We start from the raw sequence: 19589 nt of genomic DNA on the forward strand, positions 1-19589 counted from the left end.
AAAAAATGGATCATATTTGCCACTTAAATAAGTCACTGGCACATGCCTGGAAATGATTACCCACAAATACTCACTGGTTCTTATGTTAGCAACATATATTTAATGGAAGAAGGTACTTTCCTAAGTCTTCTAATCTAACCCTTCTCCATGCTTTCTACAGAATTACTGTATCCATGTCTCCCAGGTGTATAAACTTCCCAGTTTCTTAAGCAATGGAGCTGCCAGTGTCTCTTGGTACAGATGAGCTATTCTCATATCATCCATGCTTGGCATAAAACTTCATACCCACTTTAAAATGAGAAGGCAATGGGCTAAAACTGCTTGGCCAAAAAGGCATACAGATAGGAAGTATATCAATAGCTGATTCTACAAGTCCAGTGCTAGTAATATTCTGTGTGTACATGCAGGCAGCTTGGTTTAAATGGCATATGGGATTCATGACAGCATGGCAGAGAAAGGGAAACAATACACTGTTTAAGTTTGTGTTTACTAAGTTAGGCTTTGAATGGTATCAGTTTTTTCTCTCTACAATTCTCTACAATTTGTGTTCTCTACAATTCACATTTCCAGCCAACATGGCAGAATACATCTGGAAAACCACTGGACGGTATAAAAGTTACTACAATGAAAGGGGCAAGATTGTGATTGTAAACATTTTTAAAAATTGAACAGTGTGGTTTTTACAGTAAATACTACTAAGTGCATATGAGAATATTATCTTAAAAGAACAAGGGACAAACACAATGGCACCCAGGAGAACCTAAGTCTGCCATTGTGCTAGCTTAGACCAAACTAAGTTTTATTTTCATGACAGAAGTTATTTTTGGCTATGATTTAAACTATTTTGCTGCTCTTGTGAAAATGCATCCTTCAGATATAAAGAAGAAAAACATTTTGAATTTCATCTACTACACTTTCCTAAATAGAAATGCATCTTGCATTTTACACAGCTGAATGAGGCAAAAAAATAGGCCACAAAACAGCACAGAGGAACTATATTCCTCACCAATGTATTTCCAACTGAAGCCTCTTTTCCTTCTTCTATGTAAGTGATTGGATCTTTCTCAACTTGTTTTTGAGGAGAAAAAAGAAACTGGAAGAGCTATGCTAGGTTACATCCCATCGCTATGTTTAGGACTGATTCTGAACCCCTTAGAATCCCACACCCAATTGCCTGTACTGCTTCTTGGGGTGGGCCAACCTTCATATAGCTTCTCTTGAACATAAAATGTCTTAATCTCTGTAATAGTTGTGTATATTTCTTTCCTGAGTTTCTATTTCTAGTCTTTTGCCAATGCAAAAACAGAAAGAAAATACAAAAGGTTCTCTTCATTACATTCTGTTTGTTGCTATTTGTACCCCTCGTGGAACTAATTGTTTTAGACCTCAGTGTCTTCTCTAGAACTTCACTTGCAATTCTGATGCCTCTTCACTATCCATCAGTCTCACTTGCTTTATCCACTCCTGCCTCATTTAATACACTCCCTCTTTACTTTTCCTATTTCCTTCTCTCTCTCTCTCTCTGTCTTTAGAAAACTGCTTCTATTTTGTCCATAAATCTTATAACCTCAGCAAAAGAGCACTTTTACAATCAAAACAGTATTTGGAGTACAGCTGCATCCACACACAGTTGCAGAAAGATTGTTTCTCCAATCACTGCAATGGGCATAATTCCATTATTTCTTCCTAGTGTGGTTAGCAGCAACTAGCTCTTTTCTTGACACGTCCCTTTCTGATCCGTTTTTCTATCATCTTTGCAGTCACCAAGCAATAACACTTTTCTTGACTATTTTAAAATGTTTATTCATCAAAGGCTCAGACTGATTCTTGTAAAATAACAATTTCATGCTGAAGCAATCAAGTGGCTCTGAATTAAACAGTAGGTTAACTGGGAACTATGGTTTACAACAAAAAGCAGACAGAGTTATACATGAATACCTAGACTTGTGTCTGAACAACGAACCAAGAAACTGGGAAATTGATATCCTCTGATAACTTCTGGATTATTATAATCACTATGTTTTAGACATTAAAAGGAGACTTCAATCTTGGCATCCCCCCTTTTCCCCATCAGATAGAAGCTATCTACCTTTCTCTATAATTGCTGTCAAAACTTCTCTGAAGCAGCATTTCCAACTAAGGTATCTCATCTTCAAATCTCTCTGTTTTACATTTAATCAGTTGTAAGGTATGAAGCAGCAGAGAAGAAAACCTAACAAATATAAAATGGAAAAGAAAAATAACTGGCCACTGTAATCCAATTCACAAGTAACTGACAGCTAAAATTACACAAGTTGGGCACCACTTTCCCACAATCTCAATGAAGGCAAGGACTAAGGACAAAGTTCAACATTTAGCCATTTGGTCTTCAAGTCAACTGTGTCTCCTCCAGTGGGTAGAACAAAAGTGGGAGAAGGAAAGAGCCAGTGCAGCTACAGCTGCTTTAGGTAAGAGCTGTGCAGAGGCATGGCAACAGGACTTAGTTCATGGCTCAGCTTGTAGGCACTAGGAGTAGGTGGCCTGGTTGGAACCAGATTTGACAATGGTGATAACGCTGGCAGTTGCCACCTTTGCAGCAGTGCCATGAGCAGTGACTGTACGGGCAAAGCCCTGCAGCGCTTCATACTTGCCACGCAGGGCGTCCAGCTCAAGGCGCATGGCAGCATTCTCCCGCGCTAGCTTATCAACTTCCCTTTCTAACTCTGTCTTTTGCTTCTGCAGCTCCTCCTTCTGACACACTCTCTTTACTCGGCAGCTGGCCGCATAGCCACGATTCTTCAGAGTGCGCCGACGTTGCTTCAATCTTGCTACCTCTTCTTTGGACAGGCCTCTCAGATGGTGGTTAAGTTCCCGCACTGACAATCCCATAAGCTCCTCGTCTGAAAGGTGTGGTGTGTTCTCACCCATCTCCCGTTTGATCTGTTTAAGAAAAGGATCGAATAGTTGAGAATCAGCAGAAGTATGGGAAAAACAACAACTGGAAAGAGCAGTGGGAACCTAGAAGAATAAAACAACAACAGGGGAACAGTTTGTAGCAATAGTATGTAGGCATTGTTATTTGTATACATTTTCTGCAATGTTTTTTAAATTAAGGTTTTTTTCCTTACATGGTAATAATTATATTATAAATTCCTCCTAATAAAATTAATTGATTTTATAATAAGGTCTTGAAGTTTGAAGATTTGACTAAGATCTTTAAATTATTTAGCCAGGACTAGACGCCAATGAACTTAACAGAATTTACTTCTCAGTAGAAGGGTTGTGTACTTAAATCAGTGTCAACTGAATCAATACAAGTTACCCATCAACTAAATAAGTAGGATCAAAGTATGACTCGCTCAGTCTGGATTTATTCCCATCACTTTGTTTCTTTAAAGACTTCTTTAATCTTCCATCTTATCAGTGTTATTATTTCACAGCAGCAGAAATTGCAACCAAATATAAAATTTTATGTTTCTTTTATGTAATTCCCCCAATAACTTCATTGTTTTAACTCTTTGATCCAGTTCATCAATTAGTTTACAGAAATTGCATTCTATGTCAATTTCATTTTTTTCTCTTATAAAGCATTTTTGAAAGATGGAATGTTCTTTAGATTCAGAGGAAAAAAATCTAGAGCAACACAAATATATCTAGTATTGGATCTCAAGTAGCTCTTTGGGAAAGAAGTGCCGAAATCCAGATATCATTGCAGAAGATACTCCATTTCTGGGATTAATCAGACAAATCTGATTCAGGGGGAATTAAAAAACAGGATCCAGGATGCAAATCTTAAAATTGGTTCGATATGATCCTTTATGTATGGGATCATAGAACATTTACAGTGTAATCCTATGCAGACTATGTAGTAAGAGAAGAAAAATTATGTTTCCAAACTCTCAATGGAGAAAATAACTATATACTGTATTTGAGACATTAGCTTTTGAGAACATCAAAGTTATCGTATAACAGTGACTAAGTATTGCTCAATATTGGTGTAAGACACATGTGATATTTTCCTGCTACAGTTCAGATGCTACTGGCTGCATTCCATATCAATTTCTAAATACCTCTTTTTGAACCGAATTTGCAATTTCTCTGCCTTCAGATGTTTCTAAGCAAAAGTTAAATCAACACTTGATTGTCCTGACTTTTCCAGCTTATAGGAACAAAGCAGGAATAGCCATTCCTATTCAAATTGCTTTGAGGCAATAAATAATTAGAAGTGGCCATTTCGCTAAATAATCAAACCTAGTCTGAGTTTCCACACTTAAACTACTAAATATTGCTTGAAACTATTTTGTTTAATCAGTATACAATTTCTAATAGTGTCACAAAAACAAAGACATGTAAATAAGAGCACAATGTTCCTTTGCAGATCATGCATTGCTAAAAACAAAGTTATAATTGAATATTGTCATTATGATATTATCATAATTTCCTAATACTTGCTTAGTTGCAGGCCTTTTGACAAAATTCACCAGCTTCCGGACAATAATTGTTGGCTCCCTAAAAAACCTTGGGGTGAGCATACCTACCCCTGGCTGTTTCATACAAAATCTGTTCTAAATTAACATGCTGGTTTCCTCTTCTAGAAAGGTGAAGCAGATAAATACAGTTCCCAAAATTACTGCCCTGGATTTTTGTTTGGAAAAACTTACAGCTGACAATGAAGAATGGATTTATTTACTCTAATATAAAGGAGGGGCTGGCTTTTCCTGACAATTTCTGTGACTTCTCTGCAGGACACACCTCCACCAGTCCTTACTTTACCTGCACACAATAATGGTTGCCTCTGTCCTCCAGGTTTGTGTTTGAAGAGTTGTGGTGGTGCAGTGGTTAGAATGCAGTACTGCAGGCTAACTCACTGCTCACACTCCAGGAGTTGGATTCAGACCAGCTCAAGGTTGACTGAACTTTCCATCCTTCTGAGATCAATAAAATGAGGAGCCAAATTTTGGGGGGCAATATGCTGACTCTATAAACAGCTTACAGAGGGCTATAAAGCTCTGTGAAGCGGTATATAAATCTAAGTGCTATTGCTATTAAACAAACAATGTGATGATCTTAAGAATGAGGAGGCAATAGTGTCATTTTTTTGTTGTTTCTTTTCTTGGATTCAAGCAGGGAAAATACTTATATGGAGAAGCAAGTGTCGTTCTTCAAATATTTCTGAGAAAAGTAATAGGGGCCCAGCTTACTAAAATGTGTTTGTGTATGCATATGTATGGCAAGAATTTATAGTTCACATTAACAAAGCCACATCAGTGCAATAACTCTCAGAGAGAAAAATTACATTAGGAAAGACACAGAACATCCTTCCCTTTTTGGCTCAATGCTGCTAGAACCATTTGCAAATATGTGTCCGTATGTGCTTCAGCAAGTATGTGGATTACAGACTGGCTATTATTTAAAAAGAAGTCCTGCATCAACTTATTGAAAATAATTTAGTTCCATACGAATTTCCACACACGTGTTCACCAGGCCAAAGGAGAAAGTGAACAGCTACACAAGCAGGAAGAAAAAAATGGAGAAATGGAGGGTACAGAGAACAAGGAAGTAAGGGCACAGAGAAGAGGGAAAGTGAAAGGTGGGGCTAGAATAATTGCAGAGAAGATCAGGGGAAAGGAGATGTACACAAATTGTGCAGAAATTCTGTAGAACTTGTAAGGTTTACTTTTCTTCCAGTAAGAACTCTGGATGCTGTTTTTTTTTTTTAATGCCAGATAATAATTACTGATTTAAGTCATGATGGTTGATCTGTTGTAGCAAAATACCAGAGTTTTATGGAAGGGATGTGAAATCTCTAGGAGACCCCCTATCTTGGCAAAAAAAATGACAGAGAGAAATGTGTTTTTTCAAATAGCTATGTCCTTACCTTTAGGGCTTTGGTTGACAAGCTGTCAGCTGACATTTTCTTGGGCGCTCCTGACAGTCCCCCAGAAACACCCTGTAATTGGGGGGGAGGGGGAGGGAAGGAGGGAGGGGGGAGAGAGAGAGAAATTGTTGTTATTTAAAGCTTGTCCATAGATTGTGTCTTTCACAGAATTTCCCTTCCTTTTCATTTGTTCAGGTCTTCCAGTCTCACTTTCCTACTATCCGTCCTGCCCAGCCGGCTTAAAAAGCAAACGAACCCTGGAATCAGTTCCTTACTTCAGCAGGAGCAGCAGAGATCCAAAAGTGCTGACCCAGCATCTAAATGATTTTGTGTTTTTTTAAAAAAAATAATATATATTTTAATACTTTTAATTTCCCCCAAAGCAATGTTTTTCAAATTTGGCAACTTTAAGATGTGTGGCTGTCATCACCCAGAATTCTAAGCCCAAAATGCAAGTTTTTGCACAGAACAGCCTACCTAGCCACCCAAGCAAAATATGATGTATCTCCAGTACATCCTCTCCTCCACTGCACAGTGACTCTATAATGGACATGCTCTGCAGTTGCCGGAAACACAGAAGGGCAAACATTTCCTGAGAAGGAAACTGAGCAGTGGAGAGCCAGCTGATGGGTGTGTCTCTGAAATGGCAGGGCCTAAATGGAGACACGAGGGAGGGAATAAGAGCAATACAATTTGGTTTTTGGCAGCACAAGAACTTCAGTCCACTGGTGGGGAAAAAACCCTGAGAGTGACTAATAAGCCAAACCCTTGCCTCCCAAAGGGCAGATGTATGTCAACCGTCACTACTAAGAATTATGCATTAGAACAGTGCTTGGAAAACACTGCATTAGAGAGTTGTGTCTGCAGTCAGATATGTCTATACAATCTGTGGATCAACTGTTCTCCTCAAACAATGGGATTATCCTCAATTTATCTCCTTTTTACACAGCCATTTGCGTGATTCAAAAAGGATTCTTATATAGCAGAAGTCTCCAAACTTGGCAACTTTAAGACTTGTGGACTTCAACTCGCAGAATTCCTTAGCCAGTGAATTCTAGGAGTTGAAGTCCACAAGCCTTAAAGTTGCCAAGTTTGGGGACACCTGTTATATAGTAAGGCCAATGGCAGCATCTGATATCTAGGAAGATTATGGCCCATAATTACAGTATTTATTCCCACCACCACCACCACCCTAGACCTGGCATCCTGGAAATACCTGGTGGCTGAATCTAATTGCTCTTGTCATTTTGCACAATGGTACTGTGAGGACAGCAGGCCATTAAAAGAGTCTTTGAATTAAATCCTGGAATTCAACATATGACACAACATACAATGCATGTTTTAAAAAATTATACCAGAGGAGCTGTGTCCCAGGATGGTCCAGCAACAATCTACAAATATATTAATGTTTAGATGGAGACCTTCCAAAGCAGCTTAAGTAGAAGTAGTATATAAAAGCGAGGACAAATATATATACAACTTTCCATCCTTTCCTACCATGCTTTCTCTTCTTTTCTTTAACAATCCTGGCATTTTTCTGATAGGTGATCAATGAAGGGACATCTTGCTGACATTTGCCTCTTTGTCATTCTTCTTTGGAAAACTGACCTCCAATTATACAACTGTATTATGTAGAGCTTTTGGCAATTAGCAGTCACAACACTGTATTTTATTCTTGGAAGTCTTCTGGAAATAATATGGGAAGCTCAGACTACAATAAGTCCTTTATACTTTATCAAATTATTATTTCACTTCAGCTGCAAGAGCTGAGAATTTGTTGTTCTAAAGATGTCCCTGAATTGTACTTTATAGCAGTGGCCCCCAACCTTTTTTGTACCACAGACTGGTGCCGGCATCACAAAATGATCCATGGACCGGTACTGGCATCAGCACGCATGACCAAGGCAAGGCAAGCCGAGCAACCGGCCAGCCAGCCGTCCCCCGCTTCTCCCCGCCTCCTTCAACTCCTCCTTTGTACCTTCTCGCGGCTGATGGGCTTTTCGGGCTCTTTCTTAATCTCCTCCTGAGTAACGCAAGACTCCACCGCCATCGGGACGGCTCTTCGTTCGAAGCCGCCCACCCCCCTTCGACAAAACTAAGGCGCGAGGATTCCTTCAGCACCCAAACGCCGCTTTCCATCCAACCGACGATCTACAAGCTCACCCGGAAGCACTTTCTCAAGCGCCGTCGAAACAAGATGGCGGCGCCCAAGCAAAGTAGGCGGCCCGGTACAAAATGATCCACGGACCAGTACCGGTCCGGGGCTTGGTGGTTGGGGACCCCTGCTTTATAGCATTCTTCAGAACTGTCCCTGAGATCCCTGGGAATTGTAGTTCAGCAATGGCAGACAGCAAGGAGATTCTATTCTCCTAATACAGAGTTTCTTAATCTTAACAACTTTAAGATGTGTGGACTACAACTCTCAGAATTCCTCAGTTGAGAAGCACTGCCCTAATACTTAGTTTCATCATGTATGTATTGGTATCTAGTGGCATCATATAGCCATCTTTGTTCTCAGAATAAGTTTGTTCAAATGTATAGCTTTGTTTTAAGGATTATGCCCTCCATGTCGCTGAGCTCTTAAGAATATGGATAGCACAAATGAATTTTACTTTATAATAGTATGATTTCACGCAAGTAGTTCTAGTATTGTCAATTTTCTTTGAAGTTTCCAATCCAAAAGTGTTGGATTAACGTTCACATTTATGCTATGGGAAATGTAATCTAGTAGGTAGAAGGCTAAATTTCAATTTGCATAAACTATTCATTTATGGGATTTGAAGGTACCCAAATGTAAAGCCCAGAGTATTAGTTTGCAAAGATCAGCCCAAACTGATATATCTGGTGCGCTCTTGATGATTTTGGAACACTTGTTGTTCCAGACTAATTCTTCCAAAATTTGAAGTGATGTTAAATGTGATATTTTGCCTTAAATTATTGTATTGTTTTAAATATTATGATGTGGCTAGATGCGAGCAGGAAATTCTTTCAGAGTCATGGGGGTGGTTAGATATCTCTGTTCCTTTGTTAATTATCTATTTAACTCTTTTAGGAAACTTTGAGTGGGAGCTGCCCAGAGTTGGTTATAAGATAGGTGGCTATATAAATATTTTAAATAAATGAAACAAATCCAAATAGATACTTCTTTTGTACTTTTATCTACTCCTCCAGAATCTCAATTCCTTCACACTAATGAAATCCAATTGTCACTAAAATGTTTAACGTTTACTTTCAGATATTGATGTGATATTTATTCTCAGTCCAGGATTTGAGGATGTGAATGTAAATGGAAAAATACAGAATAAGTAAGCAGTAATTCCAAAATTCTATTATATACTTATCTTATTCCAAACATATTATATGGAATAGATAAGCAGCACTGAAATGTTTAAGGGAGATTTAGGGTATTTTTTTAATCTCTCAGAAAGTACAAAAACTTGATATCTCAACTTCAATCTCTGAAGTCAGGATTTCTAAACTTCTCATTCACTTCACAGACTTTCTGGAGTACCAGAGATAAAATCTGAAGCACAAGATCATATGTATAATTTTCAATCACCCACAGTGATTTCTAGAGTTAGGTTACCACACTTATAGATTTCAGAGTAAAGCATAGCGTTCATGGTTCACAATATGAGAGATGTCCAGAGAATATATCCCCTGAGACTATGAGCACATCAAGGAAAGTTGTGCTTTCTTTGAAAAACATTCAGAATTTAAGTAGTATTTTTTTTTATTTCATCCTCTGGTCAAAATTAAGTGTTTAAGTGCCATTAGTCATTTGGCTACAAATCTAAATAGTTATTGCTGAGATCACATTTATACACTTGTCTCACAGGGAAGCTTAATTTTTCCTCTTGAAATTGGCAGTACTATTATATAGAAACAAAAACAATCCTTCAGCAATCTTAAAGGATGATATTTGTTATGGGATGAGGTTTAGTTACTGTAATAGATTTACATGGTTGCCCCACTGGAAATCATGAATATTCTTTTGGCCCCCTCTTTCAGAGAAAGAGCTTATGACGGCAGAGCTAATAAAGCTATTGTATTCTTAATAAAACTACCTGGCTGAAATACAAGTGACTTAATTTAATATTATACTTCCCATTTTTAAACTATCTGATAAATTCCCCTATTTGCAAAGCAATATTAGGGATGATAAATTGCAATAGAAACAAATATCTAACCTATTAAAACACACCTTAAGAGTATAATCACCCTTTTTCATCGCTAGAAAAACATGGTTTAATTAACAATAGTTAATTAAGCAAGACCTTGCAGAAGACCTATTTTTAAATCTAGTCCAAAGAATTTTTCTTCTTCTTTCCCATAGACTCAAATGTCTTACAGATGAATTTACTGATTTTTCCATAGTTAACTACAACCAAGGAATAAGGTTTCTTATTTCTAGTCTTGAACCAATTTAATTTTATATACGTATATATAATTTCTCAGTCTTCTCATACCATAAGGATAGAATGGGCTATTCCTTTCAATGTGTTTCTAAAGCCTTGTGGTCAATGAAGGAGAAAAATTAACTATTTCATTGTAAATCAGCAGAAACAGAAACATGTTAACATCTCTACTGTGCCTTTTGTCATTACTAGAAGTGGAATCCAGGTTGTGAAGTATTCAGGCAGATATGCAGGCCTTGTTATCCAAAAATCTTGTAGAACTGATAAGACAAATTGCAAGAAATTCCCACCATGAAATTCAATGATGAAAAAAGCAAGGTTCTACCTTTAAGCAAGAAAAGCCAAATTCACAGGTAGAGTATGGGTGGTACTTTACTCAATAGTAGTAACTGTGAGAGAGATCTTGAAGTCCTAGTGGACAATCACTTAAATATGAGCCAGCAATGTACTACAGCTGCCAAAAAAGCCAACAGAGTTGTAGGCTGCATTAACAGAGGGAGAGCACGTGAAGTGTTAATACCACTTTATAATGCCTTGGTAAGGCCACACTTGGAATACTATTTTGGTCACCACAACGTAAAAAAGATGTTGAATTGGGTATGCCTACTTTAATGAAAAGAAGGACTACGGGTGATATCATAGTAGTGGGTTGCCACAAAGCAGAGGGAGTCAAGCTATTCTCCAAAGCACCTGAGGGCAGGATAAGAAGCAATGAATCAAGGAGAGAAGCAATCTAGAATTAAGAAGAAATTTCCTGAGAGTTAGAACAATTAACCAGTGGAATAACTGCCTCCAGAAATTGTGAATGCTCCAACACTGGAAGTTTTCAAGAAGAGATTGGACAATCATTTGTTTGAAATGGTATAGGGTTTCCTGTCTGAGGAGGGGGTTGGACTAGAAGACCTCCAAGGTCCCTTCCAACTGAACTCTTCGCTTCTCTTCTATTTAATAACAGGATAGGTAAAGAAAATGATGAGAAAGTGGGTTGCTACAGAAACATGGATGGCTTAAAATTGCATGAATGACTCTGAAGAGATTCCAAAATGTGTAGTCTGGAGAGCACACATTGGACTGTAATACTGACAGCATTTCTGAAGACCATCAAGCTTTTATCCTTTGCTTATCCTCAAAGCAATATTGCACCACATCATCTTGGGTGAAGAGTCTCTTGAAGTAAAATCAGATAGTCTAGGGTAAGAAGCTTGCCATAACCCATCAATGCAAAGATAAATTTCTGTGTGTAATCAATATGAAGCAATGATGTTTTCTCAATGCTAATTCAAAAAACTTGGGAAACAAATACTCCTTAATCGTGAGACAGTCTCATCACTAAAAGAGGCAAAGGCAAAACTAAATAGGCATTGAGAACAACTATCCTCCTAAGAGCTAACAAACTAGGAATCAAGAAGTTGGGGCTTAAAATATAAATCCATCAGCTGGAAACTCTGGTGCCTGTAGTATATTATTTCTGGAAGATAGTACAATGGAATGCCAGTCTCTTAAGTGTCAACCTAAAGAAATGTGCAACCATTCAATTCCTGATAGGAGCACTGATCCAAAGTTTACCTATGTCTCTTTACTTTTTAGTTGTCTTAGTAAGATTGGAACTAGTTTACAGTTTAGACCAGGTCACTTATTGCTTAAATAATGCTAAGGAAATCATAATTAGTTAGAACCCAATAAACCATAAAACAGGGTTTAACAAATCACAAGGCCTAAACTTGTAAAATCAAGACTAAAAACATTAAGGTGCAGCCACTTTTCTGAAGCCGCAAGTCTTAAACACATGATTTTTAAGCACTTTAACATAGAATAAAAGTGAAACTTACTTCCAATACGAATGGGGGTAGGAAGGGGAAACAATGCCGATAGTACAGTAACATCTTTAGTTTAGAGACAGCAGAATGATTATGAGAATTATTCAAACAGCTCAAAGCACTGTCCTTGTATATTCAAGCACTATAAGATGCCAAGAATTGTCTTCACCAAAGCCATTCTGTCCATTTTCTGTGCAATGAAAACTTGCTATAGCTCCATATCATTCTTTGTCATTCCTATATGCTTAATTCAGCACCAGTAGCTCCATATGCCATTTCTATGGGTGGAGATACAGAATAAATTTCACAGGGTGCACAATTCTTGCTGTTGGGAGGAATTCCTTGTAGATTTCTCTCACTATTCTAAACTTGTAATTTTTTAACAGAATAACAGAGTTGGAAGGGGCATAGAGGTCTTCAGTAAAATGCACTGCTCAAGCAGGACACCCTGTACCATTCCAGACAAGTGGATGTCCACTTTCTTCTTAAAAGCCTCCTGTGATGGAACACCCACAAATTCTGAAGACAAGTCATTCCAATGGTTAATTTTTCTCACTTTTAGGAAATTTCTCCTTAGTTCTAGGTTGCTTCTCTCCTCGATTAGTTTCCATCCATTGTTTCTTATCTTGCCTTCTGGTGCTTTGGAATTGACCCCCTCTTTTTTCCGGCACCCCCTCAAATATTGGAACACTGCTAACATATCACCCCAGTCCTTGTTTTCACTAGACAAACCCAATTCCTACAACCGTTCTTCATATGTTTTAGCCCCCTCCACCCTTGTAGTAATCTTTATTGCTCTTTTCTGCACTCTTTCCAGAGTCTCTACATCTTTTTTATAATATGGTGATCAAAACTGGATGCAGTATTCCAAGTGTGGTCTTACTAAAGCCTTATAAAGTGGTATTAATACTTCATGTGGTTTTGATTCTAATGCAAGGTAGCATTGTCTTGGCTTTTTTGGCTGCTGCTGCACACTGCTGTATATAATGACTACTGGTATTTAGTAATATAATTATATACCCCAGCAAAGAAAGTACGTTGGTATATATATTCCCCAAATATATTTCTAGAATGTTGTTTGAAATTTCTGTGCAGAATCAGGGCAGAATGGAGATGCCGGGTACATTTCTGTATATTTATAAAATTAAATAATGTACCAAATTCTTTCAAAATGGGTAGTTCAAATATAATAAAGGGCAAAACTAATTCTTCTTTTGGTACACACACATTCTTACCCTTCTGTGACCCTTTTCAATATATTTTAAAAGGAAGTTCACAGAGTGCTGCAAACTATTATATGAGGAGGAGGGTAGCAACTTGTCCCAGACATCACTAATTGCATCAGAGGGAATGTCCAATAAGTCTCCATGTTACTTGTGTAACCACATTCCACAAAGCAAATGGAACATGTTTGCTAGATAAGGGAAATAGTGGACCTCTCACAACCCATTGCTTAAGAATCAAATGCTAAGAACTTTTGCCTCTGTCATGATATACCGTATAACACCTATAAGCAAAACTGCAAATAAAAATAGTATTCCCATTCTAAATACGATTCCCTGAGTCTGACACAGTTCCTCCTGGAGTGTTCTAGCATGTTAAAAGACTTTTGCAATTTGCCTGTTCAATTTTCAGAGGATGAGAGTAATGCAAAGACACTCCCACTTGTTTCACAAGTATAAGAAGATCAATATTTGGATAATTTATTTGCTAGCAAAATTTATTGTAACTCTGTCAATATATAGCAGCTGTTTGCATAGTGTATGCAGTTTTTATGGATTTGGCATCCAGCATCTAAGAAGTTGATTGTTTTGCTAGTGTACAAAACTATTGCAAAACTAACAGCTTTTCCCCAAAATGGTACGCTAACTTTTCTGATGCCAAGATGTGCATTTGGATGTGCATACACATCTGTATTCAATGGACTTCTCATATATGGTATCAAATATCCAAGACAACATGGAAACAGCAAGGAAACAAACACATCTTTGTTTTGAAAATAATGAACCTATCTCCAAGCAGGTTCACTATTTTCAAAACAAAGATGCATGTACAACTTTTCATGTTCTGGCTCAACCCATCTATTCAACAGTTTCCAAATTCATAGCTCTTATAGTTCAACAATTCTTAGGTATGACAAAAATGAGCAAAGGAACAATTATTCCATTTTCAGAACTGAATTTTACACAGATATCAAATCCTTGAGTATAGAGTCTGGTAGTTGTTGCTTCTATTCTGCTATTGATACACATATAGCTTGAAAGTATGGGAATTGAGCTAACATACTGTAGCTATTGACTGATAAACACTGGTAAACTGAAAGGAAAACACTGATAAACTGAAAGGAAAAAAAAATCAACAGTCATGATTGACAATAGCATATTCCCTGATAAAATGCCCTCCAGGAATTTCAGGCTTGGCACAGAATTGTTTAGAGGAGGAAAAAAAATACCTATAAATTTTAATACACAAATTTGTCTTGGTAAAATTCTGATTGTAATGAAATGAATATTCTTAAATGCACACTTGCAAATTTAACTCAGAAATTTTCTTCCACCAAGATCAAAGGGATTTATTCCTGAGGAAATATGCCTAAATCCAGGCATATTTAGCATCCATACACTGTGTATTTAGCATCCATACACTGACTTATTATTTCAATAAAGCATCCATGTGGAGCAATTTCCAACATAAAGCCCAGGAAAACCTATTTGCATTCAATTGTCCATATATGGTGTATATTTTCAGCACCAATGTGGATTTTCTTTTAGATATTCTTTCTTTATTAAAAAATATGTTTTATTATTTTACTTGTGATCCAGCACAGTACTGTGCAAATGAGTGGTCAATAAAAATGACATATAGAATATGCACCTTATCTGTAAAATATTTTCAGCACACTTTGATTGTTCTCTCCCCACCCATCTCTTCCCTTTCTTGATCAAATTATGATAAAGCAAAATGTAAAGTGATCCTGTCAATATGTTATACATTATATATACAGTATGTTCTTCATTCTAGAGATTTGTAGTCATGCAAACAAGTAACTGGTGGTCATTTTAAAGACCCTTAAAATATACTTCGGGCACAACTGTTTCCTCACCATAACAGGCATTATATACCAAGAAATTTAATCCCAGATGACTTTGATTAGAAGCTTTCTCATTGTAAAAGAAAACTTCAAGAGTTGCAGCTATGCAAAAATTATCAAGAAACCCAAACCTAGGATTTGATATAATTCCCATGAAATGTTCAGCAAAAAACTCTAACTAGTAACCATATTCACAGTGGCATTTTTTTACAATCCTCCCCCTGTTCACCTCTTCAACAGATGTTTCAGATTTCATGTGACAATCAAATCATAAACATCTGGGATCTTTAACCACATTTTTGGGATCTTTAACCAGAATGGCATCTTTGAGATTGTTGCAAATTCTAATTATAGTAAAGGGATTCAGGATGAAGACTTTTTAGAATCTATAGGCATAACAAGGAAGCCTCATTTCTAGAACTGGCTTAATATATTGTGTAAACTCAGCCACTACTGTTATAAATCATAGTTACAACATAGTATACTCTCACCCCAGCCAGTTACATTTTATTTTGTAAGATGCAGTCAAATGAACCACATCTTAGCATGATTTGTCCACTCTTTCAATAAAAGGAGTTTCACAGGTTTATGTAAGAGTCTTCTCTAATCACTGTAGTCCAGTATTAGACTAATTTTCAAAATTTCTCACCAGAAGGGTTAAGATGCAAAGGATGAGAATTGAAAAGGTGTCTGAATATCCAACCCTAGACAGAAATGATCATATGAAACACCTCATCACAGGTAGCTTTAATTCATTTAAGCTCTCAAACTCTTTCCACAGATTCTCTGGTGGGGAAAAAAAAAACCCTTCCAGTTCATTCTAAATAAAACAAAGTAACCTTCAATTATAGGAACTTCTCAGTTTTGCTATAATCCCAAAGTCTACTGAACGCAATCTGGTGTAAGAGACTTGCATGTAAATTAAGATATCCCCATTCCTGGCAATTATATCAGGTACAAGCAAAGCTCAAAGATCTTCTCTGCAATAACTCTTAATTATCCTCAAACTTCCTTCACTGGTGCCTGTCATATAATTTGGATAGGAAGAATGGATTTAATTTTGTTACTAGAAATCTTCACTAATGTACCTGTAAATTCAGAATCTACAACATTCTCATCCCCAGTGTTGTGTCACAAAGATAACAGCCTTGTAAACAAGCTAACAAAAGTTGCAGGTTGGTATATTTTTAACTTGCCTGCTAAAAAAAGCAACCTACGTTACCAGTCAGGTTTCAAAAAAGGAGAAGCTGCCTTCTCTGAATTGAACGTGGAAATGGAAACTACATACCTGTTAGTAAGTTAATAACCTTGGTTAAAAGGTTTTTTTTCAGGAAAATGACTGCTCCTTGCTAGTTACCAAAAGGAGAATCTCCCACCTCTCTGCTTACTTACCTGCACAGAGCTGCAAGTTGACTCTGGCAACCAAGCAAGTTGTTAAATACTAGATGGTTACTTATATAGATAAGGAGAGTCAGAAATTTGCACTTTTAACTATTGCTTTTCTTGATCAAGTCTTCCAGGTAGAATCCTATAGATATCTATTCAGTTGTAAGCCTAAATGCAGACTGTTTATGGTTATAAAAGCCAAGTTACCTGGGAATTATGAAAGATACGATTGTATACATCTGGTAGGCGCCAACCTGGGGAGAGTTAATGCATCTTCAAAAAAAGATAGACACACAAGGTGTTACTAAATATAGGCTTAATCAGAGCAATAATTAAAGGATGAAGCACATCACCAGTACATGTTCCTTAGAATCTATAAACAAATATTAGTTGTAGTTTATAAAAGGAATGTGTGTGTCATTACGGGAACCATGAAATCTAACAGTACATATATCTTGAGGAACCTATATTTTCAAAAATGTGATACTATGCAGACACACATTTTAGAATCCTTAAAAGTTAGAAAAAATGAAAATTCTTTCAAAAAATTTCTATGCACTTTTACAGAAAAGAAAGCTTACAAATACATGGGCTAGAAATTGTTGAGTCTATAAATTGGAGCAAGCTGAATTAATGCAGAACTACCTTATTACAGTAGTTCCCTTTTGATTCTTAGGCTACATTAATTTAAACTAGACAGAATAATTGAAGTTGTAATTCTGGTGTTTAGATGGAAAGGAATCCTTATTGCTGCTGAATTGCACATAACAAAAACTCAATAATACAAGGCTTATAAAGTTGTTTTACTCACAAGTGAAGGCAACTTTGAGATCAGATTAAATCCTTTTCCTAAATAAACATTTATGAGATACATTTTGCCTTGGTTTTCTTTGTTTTACCATCTGCAATTTATAATTCTCTCCTTTCTCTTTAATGGTTAACTACAAACCACCTGTCCCACAGTTTAAATATAATGCTTTCAAGAGAACTGGCATACCAGAACTTTTGTAAAGCACAGAAGCAGAGTTATTAAACAAAATATCCAAAGAATTCAATAGCTTAATAATCACTTAATTGTGGTTACAGCAGCATGAGTATCACAAAATATAAGATGCAACTCTAGGAACTTGTCCTCAGTGAACTTCCAATCAACATGTAGCAGAGACAGGTATCCTTTCAAGAAAAAAAGTTTCTTCTCTATTCTGCAGATCTTGAGATATATTTGTGACTACATTGACTGAGAACGAGAGGATTATAGCCAAATGTATTTTGGGGAACACTGGATTAAAAAGGTGTATTAAGAGGCTACAAAGATTCAGGGAAAAGAGACTGGCCATCTTTATATAAAAAAAGAATATGAAACACTTTATCCAAAATGCATGCTCTTTTGTGAATTAATAACTATAGACTGAAATAACAATACCTGTTGATGCCAATCTTGACTGAGTGTCTCTTAGGTTAGCAATACCAGCCTTGGGTAACCCAAGCTCTTCTCTGCAGCATTTCCATACCTGTGTTTCACTCTCTCCAGGTGAAATCCACCTGCTCCTATTCTGGTTGCTTTTAGCACTTTACAGTACTTTTTGATTTTGCTTTAAAAGCACCCTACCAAAAGATGGCTGTTCTACTTCTGCTTTTTCCCCCCTTGATCAACTTTGTCATTTATACTGGTGACTTTAAAAAACAACAACACTGTTGAAAGAATTAAACCCAAAACAATCCGGAGATCCTTTTAATCCAAAATTGAAAACAAAGTAGGATTGTGCATCTAAATGAGGCGCACCAAAGAGGAAACAACCCCAAATTAAAATTGAAGACATCCTTCTAGATGTGCATAAAAACAACAACAACAACAACAACAACAACAACAACAGCCTTCATGATCTTTAAGGAGCTTAACAGGACGGGGGTGCGGGATTAATTAGGACCCCTATGCATGAAAGCGATCCCACAAGTTCAGGCCAAGTTTTGTTTTGATTTGTTTAGGTTTTTAAATGCTGATGCAGGATATGTACACGGTTGGTTCCCCAAACTCCCAAGTCACCCTTCGTTTGCTCTTCACTTTCCCTGCGTCATCAGGCATTCAGCACCATTCTGGAGGTTCAGCCTATTTCGCCGGGAACTCCCGAATCCACCTGAATATCCCTCCAAAGCCACCACACCGTCGTTAAAACCGAACCATTGTAAAACTCGCCTATTATTGGCGGGATAGGAAGGGAAAGGAAAGGGCGGATTTATACCGATCCACATGATTTTCCAATGGAATCCACACCCCACCCGCACATCGGAACTCGCATTGGTGGCAAACGGCTTCTTACATGTGACCGAGGCCTCAGCACGTGCAAACACAGGGCTAATAATGTAACGAGCACCTTCTATTTATTAAGCGATTTCCTGTCTCTTATAACTGCCTCGCAATTGTGAAACGAAGGCAAAGCAACACAACTTCTTTAAAAAAAAAAAAAAAAAAAACGGCTTTGCTCCAAATCCGGATGTCTTCTACAGATTCTTTCTTTAAGACAGAGCTACACGCTGAACCTGAGCTAAATTGAAACATCTCCCGAGAAACAGCTATTACTGTCTAGCTCTGTAGAAAATCAACCCCAGACAGTCCCTCCTCACCACACGGAAACAATCCACAATGAACCACACTGCTACGGTTTTCTCCATCGCTTTCACCTCTCTGCGCCCGACGTTAAAAGCCTCACTTTGGCAGAGTGCAAGCCGCCATCCGTTCCTGACGCCTGTAAACTAGATTATAAACGAAACATTCTACTTACTGCCTACCAACTCGTCCTTTTGTTTGCCGTTTTCCTCTTTATGCAATCGGAGGGGCCGCGTTTTCTTGACAATTAAGCTTTCAAATCGCCTTGTTTATTTCCCCAAATGAAGTTGTTGTTTTCCGAAGCGAAGGGCTGAGCTGGGCGCTGCGCTGCGATCTGCTGAGTTGTAATATGAGTTTCCTGCAATTACTCACTCACAGGATTCTTTTCATTCATAAAAACACAGTCATACAATGA

The 19589-nt window shown here is 37.4% G+C and overlaps 1 protein-coding gene across 4 annotated transcripts; it reads right to left on the minus strand.

Moving 5' to 3' along the window:
• Positions 1-19534, minus strand: MAFF (MAF bZIP transcription factor F). Of its 4 annotated transcripts, none has more exons than XM_026696169.2 (4): positions 19350-19534; positions 16777-16842; positions 5858-5929; positions 1-2919 (listed from the first exon to the last, which is right to left on the minus strand). In XM_026696169.2, exons 3-4 carry the CDS (start codon positions 5891-5893, stop codon positions 2506-2508), a joined length of 450 nt encoding a protein of 149 aa, XP_026551954.1. In that variant the 5' UTR covers positions 5894-5929; positions 16777-16842; positions 19350-19534; the 3' UTR covers positions 1-2505. The 4 variants fall into 4 exon arrangements, with proteins under 4 accessions (XP_026551954.1, XP_087790926.1, XP_026551947.1 ...); XM_087934800.1 differs by lacking the exon at positions 19350-19534 and adding an exon at positions 18614-18949; XM_026696162.2 differs by lacking the exon at positions 19350-19534 and adding an exon at positions 17993-18949.
• Between the last annotated feature and the right edge of the window lie 55 nt (positions 19535-19589).

Source organism: Pseudonaja textilis, chromosome 5 (assembly GCF_049901715.1).
Source record: "Pseudonaja textilis isolate UNSWEBS1 chromosome 5, rPseTex1.2, whole genome shotgun sequence".
NCBI lineage: Eukaryota > Metazoa > Chordata > Lepidosauria > Squamata > Elapidae > Pseudonaja > Pseudonaja textilis.

What these genes read in the sequence shown, in the direction of transcription:
- MAFF (XM_026696158.2), bottom strand. Translation starts at nt 5,893, where the DNA reads ATGTCAGCTGACAGCTTGTCAACCAAAGCCCTAAAG. An exon ending in TGTCAACCAAAGCCCTAAAG is followed by an intron (nt 2,920 to 5,857) that starts GTAAGGACATAG and finishes TTTCTTAAACAG; the next exon opens with ATCAAACGGGAGATGGGTGA.